This window comes from Pelodiscus sinensis, chromosome 8 (assembly GCF_049634645.1).
Source record: "Pelodiscus sinensis isolate JC-2024 chromosome 8, ASM4963464v1, whole genome shotgun sequence".
In the NCBI taxonomy this organism is placed as follows: domain Eukaryota; kingdom Metazoa; phylum Chordata; order Testudines; family Trionychidae; genus Pelodiscus; species Pelodiscus sinensis.
In genome coordinates, this window is record NC_134718.1 from 31,751,140 (window position 1) to 31,757,139 (window position 6,000).

General features: G+C 46.8%; 1 protein-coding gene across 1 annotated transcript in view; it reads right to left on the reverse strand.

Annotated features, from left to right (window-relative positions):
• Window positions 1-5,143, reverse strand: part of ADAMTS14 (ADAM metallopeptidase with thrombospondin type 1 motif 14) — a 145,209-nt gene extending 140,066 nt beyond the window's left edge. Inside the window, exons 1-2 of the mRNA XM_075934971.1 lie at window positions 3,439-5,143; window positions 1,687-2,108 (exon numbers count right to left, since the gene is read on the reverse strand). Of these exons, the coding sequence (XP_075791086.1) occupies window positions 1,687-2,108; window positions 3,439-3,520 (504 nt within the window). The 5' untranslated portion in view covers window positions 3,521-5,143. The remainder of the gene's footprint in view (window positions 1-1,686; window positions 2,109-3,438) is intronic.
• Window positions 5,144-6,000: the final 857 nt, after the last annotated feature.

Here is a 6,000-nt window from a genome sequence, read left to right on the forward strand (position 1 = left end):
TCAGCAATCTGGAAAGCAGGATGAATGCTGAGGTGGCCGAGTTTGCTATAAAGAGAATGAATATCAATCAGGTTACTTTATAAGGGACCACTTTTTGGGCCTGGCAGCACAGATGGAGCAGACTAAGGTAACAAAACATGCTTTCCTGCCCCCAAGCTCAGAGAAATCCCTTCTTAGTCATAGCATGCAGTTGGATCCAGGAATGCTCTCACCCAGTACTATAGCCAGAGTTGGGAAGCAGCAATCATACAATGCAAACACTCCTGGGACAAGCACTGGAGCTGTAGTGGATTTCCTAGCCAAAGCATACTTCATCTAGGAAAAGAATAGTAGAATAGTATGCGGAAGCATCATATATATTTAAATAACAAGAATGGAGAATACTATGTAAGCAGTCCTTTTTGAAAAGGCTCATTCAATAAAATTAAAAGTTAACCAAAAACAAAAACAAAGCTCAAAGAAAATATTTAATGTGCAATTTACATCAGGCTGTGAAACTTCCTGAACCAAGACAGCAAACCTCCTCCATTCCAGGATGCAAACTAGTGGTGGGGTGAGTGGATTCTACATTGTTTAAATACACAAAGATAGTTATATTTTGTAAACTACTACAAGGTCTTACACTTGCATTATCTCAATGTAAGACATAATAATTATATTAATGTTGTAAGAGTCTAAAGTTATACGAACAGAAAAGGTGCCTGCAGCTTCACTGACTAGGGCAACAATAAGAAAGGCTGTCTGACAAACCTCCTGCTTCTAGGCAAAAGATAGAAGAACAGACATGTTACACCAACATTGACCTCTGAGCCAATTATACAATGCTGATGGGTTCTAAAGAGACTCTGGTCCTATGCTCCTTGGCCAGAAGATTGATGCAAGAAAGCAAAAACAAGAGGACCTATAGGCAGTGAGAGATGGAAGTGAAAGGCAGGGGAAACAGTTGTTCTCAGGGCAGAACCCTATTGAGGGAAATAATAGACAATACAGTGTAAGTCAACTCAAGGAAAGTAAATCTGTGGCAATGAGCTCATGAATGACAGCCTGTTGCATGCTGCAGGTGATCAACCTACCACCTGATAACGTAGCTAATTGGATCTCTAGTTCATCTCTCAAGAGCACCACACGCAGGGCACTACAACTCAAAATCTAATGACACACACAGAGTTGGCCAGACGATTCCTGCCGTCAACATTCTACAGTGGAGAAAGTTTCTAGGAAAGCCTGGCATTGCTCTTTGCTAAAAGAGAAGATCCAGTGGGGTTAACATACAGGGAAAATGTCCCCTTGGCTTTGACATAGCCTTCTGTACTAGAAATAACCTCACATTATAGACCTGGTCATGTATTTTTGGCAGCAGGAGGAGCACTGAGGACATGTTGGGAGCAAACAGGATCTCCAGGGCAGGAGAAGAACATTGCAAATAAGCAACCAGCATCTTCCTGTTACATTTTTAGATGGAAGGTTTAATTTTAACAATGATACAATACTGCCAAACTTGCTATAGTTCTCTGCTCATTCCGTAGGTTGCCAGCAAAGAGGTACTGGAAGTTCTGATGCGAGGTGCTTCGATACAAAGCCAAAAATAAATAATCAATCATACAAAGACAACAACGGTTAAATAACGAGGCAGAAGAGAAAGAGGAAACATTTGTCCTGAAAAAGGATGAACTGCCTTCTGCTTACCAGTCCATCACAATTGCTGATGGCCACAGTGGCACCTGGCATGTCTGAGATGTCCCCGGTAAAGACACACTCCTGCTGGAGGGGCTCTCGGAATAGCTCTTGAAAATCTTCCTGCCATTCAGCAGAGGCTCCAGGTGGCATAAGTCGACGGTTGGGCTTCAGTCGGAGATGCAGTTCCTTCCCAAAGACTGTGACATTGAAGTAGAACAAGTGATTTCCAGCTCTGTCGTGGTGCAGTGGCTCATCCAGAGTGCTGCGGGCCACTCTGTGCCGAGGAGAGGGTGGGGTGGAAGGAGTGCTGGCTTCTCCACTGCCTGCCACCACTGAGCTAGATATCATGTGCGAGAGGAACCGTCCCTGGCAGTCCGTACTGAAGGGCACAATCACAGCATACTCACTCAGCTTTCCAGACAGGAGGTGCTCTAGTGGAAATAAAGACAGAAAGATGTCAATACATTCAAAGCAAAGAGCAATCCTTTGTGAATGTGTCATCATGACAAGTGTTTACCCCATAGTGCTTGCTGTATGTTAATTCCCATATGCATCAGGAATTTCATAGCCGCTTTGACACTGGATTTTCTTGTTAAATTAGACAAATATGGTCAAGCCAATAAACTTTCTGCCCCTCCTATAAACTCCTGAATATTCTGTGTCTACTTTGTATTTTTAAATCGGCAGGGACATCAAATGTAGCAGAATAAACTCATTCTGACATACACTTATGCCTTTTGCATACCCCACTAACAACAAGCATACAAACTATTGACTGTACAGTTTCCATCTAACATTACTTCTCAAAAATAAGGAAGCCCTTTACAATAAAAATATATCAGTGTCAATTTAAAAAATGTTTGCAATGGATTCCCAAAACATACATGCCACCTTATTGCAATTACCTATCACAATCAACAAAGCACAGTTCCAGCCAGTTACATAAAAATACACCTGACAAAACAAACACACCTACCAACCTAAAACACTCCTACCACCTAAATCAGAGAAGGAAAAAAATAACCAGCCAGACATGCAGACAAATAGAAATTACAAGCATGCAATGAGTCTAAGATTTTCAACTCCAATATAGGAATGGATCTTTTTAATTGGCATGTTATTACACAGATTTGACACACCACACACCCACGCTATGTACATTTAGCCCAACAAAAATAACATGGGACACCAAAAGGTAACCTGTGCTTTCAGTGAGAGTGGGTGACAGAATGCAAATTGTACTGTTCCCAGGCACCCTTACATGCCCACTAAAATTGTTCTGCAAATCTGACAGAAGGCTCCGCACTTGCAGTAAGTGTGATGATTTCCGTTTGAGTCTTTGATTTCCATTCCCTGCCCCTATCCCATCTTCAGAGTGTAAATAAGACCTAGGAAAGGTTTTTTGCTTTGTTTAGTTTTGATGTACAGAAAGTATTATTCTGCACTTTCTGGCCATATGGAAAAATGCTAAATTCCCACCAGTTCAAATAACTGAAAGTCTAAAAATAGTTAAAGGAAGGATGAACAGACAGACGGATAGAGAAATTCACACTGGAGCCAGGAGAAATGTAAAGGAATTACACTCTTAATGTTAAAACTAGTTTTCCCCTATCTCGCTTCTTTCGCCCCTTGCAGCCCTGTTGGAATTGCTGATGTGACTCTCCCTTCCTCCTTCTGACCTCGCTGATTTAAGTGATGTCTGGATGCTGTAGGTTAAAAGGAAAAACCAACTCGAGCCATGAGGGAAAGGAACTCTCCTACCTTCGGGTTTGGCTGCCCTCACTGTAGCCAAGCAGTAGTTGAGAGGAAACAAGCAAGACAGCATGACACAGAGATAATCCATTTGGTGCTGGCGAAGCGTTTTCTGGTGGCAGTTCTCTCCGAAAAGGAGCGCACAGGGAAGCAGCTCTCCAAAGTTTCTTCCCCGCGGCTCCCTGCGGCTCCTCCTGGAAACCGGGCAGCGCAAGGGGATCCGGCGGAGCTAGCAACGCGCCTCCTCTCGGAGAGCCGCAGGCTGTCAGAGGCAGAGACGCAGGCGGAGCAGGAGCCGGTCCTGCTGCTCCCCGCCGCACTGTGCACGAGTTGGACAAGCCCCCATGGATCTAGCGCTGCAAAGTCGGGGGAGGGAGGGAGGGAGGGGGAGGAAGGAGGCGCGGGCTGGGAGGGAGCCCGGCAGGCTGCAGCCGCCGCTCTGTGCAACGCAGGCTGGTGCCAGCTGGGGGGTCCGCGCAGTGACGCCGGCGTGTGAGTGTCAGGCCGGCCGCAGAGTCCAGGAGGTGGGGAGGAGGCAGCGAGGGCCTCTCCTGGGGGAGGCACCGAGAGGCGCCAAGGGGAGGTCCCTTGCACGTGGCGCTTTCAGCGTCGCTCCAGCTGCCATTCGCAGGCAGAGCGCAGATGGAGACCCTGGGGAGCCCCCAGCCGCGGGATCGGGCTGTTAGCAGGCTGCGAGCGAAGCCCTGCCCCTCTGCCCGGCATTCTGCAGCCCTGAAACACAGCGGCCTTGGTGGGTCTCTGGTACTGGAGCAGCCCACGGTACAAGGTCTCACTTCAGCAGAACCAATCACTTTTGGGGCTCGTTATCCGCCTCAGATGTACAAGCAGGGACCTTATGAGCCTGCTGGCCAGCCATTATTAGGCAGCTACAGACACATCCATCCCATGGCAGGGCTACTGGGCTAGCGGGTAGAGGAAGAGAGTAGACACAATATAGTCTGGTTTTATTACAGCTTTGGAAGCAGTCTCACACAATATTCTCATAAGCCAAGTAGGGAAATGGGGTCTAGCTGAAATATTTATGAGGTGCCTAGAGAACTGGTTGAAAGTTCTGCTCAAGGAGTAATGATCAATACTTCACTGTGAAACTGGGAGGGCATTTTTGGTGGGTGGCACTATTTACTGTTTTCATTACTGACTTGGATAGTGAGAGAGGAGAGCATGCTTATAAAATATGCAGATGATGACACCATGCAGGGAAGGACTGCAAGCATTTTGGAAGGCATGGCTAGAATTCAAAATGGCCTTGATGAATTGGGTCAGAAATCAGCAAAATGAAATTTGATAAAAGGCAAATGCGAAGTGTGACATAGTGGGGGTGCTGTCTATTTTTGTAATCCTGTGTTCACTTTGGTGTTGCATTTACCATTTGTCTTATGGGGTTATATGTGATCCTACTGTCCTATGCTGCTCTGTAGTGACACTGTGTGGGGGTGTGTGCATGCTTCAGTTTACCCAAGAGCTGCATGAGGAGGGGGAGGCAGGGTGTGACTCACTGGGGAAGTATGTGTAATCTATCACCTCCTGAGGAAGTGGGTCTGGCCCACGAAAGCTCATCACCTAATAAACCATCTTGTTAGTCTTTAAAGTGCTACATAGTCCCTGTTTTTTGTTTCAGCTACACCAGACTAACAAGGCTACATTTCTATCACTATTCTCCTGGGGTATGTCTACACTACCACCCTAGTTCGAACTAGGGTGGTTAATGTAGGCAACCGAAGATGCAAATGAAGTCCGGGATTTAAATATCCCAGACTTCATTTGCATCTTGCCGGTCGCCACCATTTTAAAGCCCCGGTAGTTCGGACTCCGTGCCCGCGGCTACACGCGGCACGGAGTAGGTAGTTCGGATTAGGCTCTCTAATCCGAACTACCGGTACTTGAGGTGTACCAGTAGTTTGGATTAGAGAGGCTAATCCGAACTACCTACTCCGTGCTGTGTGTAGCCGCGGGCACGGAGTCCGAACTACCGGGGCTTTAAAAATGGCGGCGCCCGGCAAGATGCAAATGAAGCCCGGGATATTTAAATCCCGGGCTTCATTTGCAACTTCGGTTGCCTACATTATAACCACCCTAGTTCGAACTAGGGTGGTAGTGTAGACATACTCCTGAGGTCCAGGAGACAACAGATAACACCTTGGACCTGGAAGGAGGACAATGGAGGAGACAGGGCTGCCTGGGGCGAGTGAGCAGTGGCTGTGGGGGTGAGGCAGTCTCGGCTGAGCTAGGAGGAGTGAGGATGTTTTAGACCAAGGAAGGGGGTTAAGCCCATTCCCCCTGAGAGGAATAAGGCTGTCTACCCTGGCTCCTGTGCTAACATCACTCCTATGCTACCATGTGTCTCTGAAAAGCAATAAAATCTTCTACTCTGCTGGCTGGGTGGGAGTCACGTGTGGCTGCAGATGGGGGTGCAGGGTCGGGGGATCCCCAACGTGCCGTCACACAAAGTACTACTCTTAGGAAAATAAAAACAAATGTGCAGCCACAAAATTGCTGGCATGGTTGTACTGATGAAAAGGATTTGAGAGTTATAGTGGATCACAAATTGAA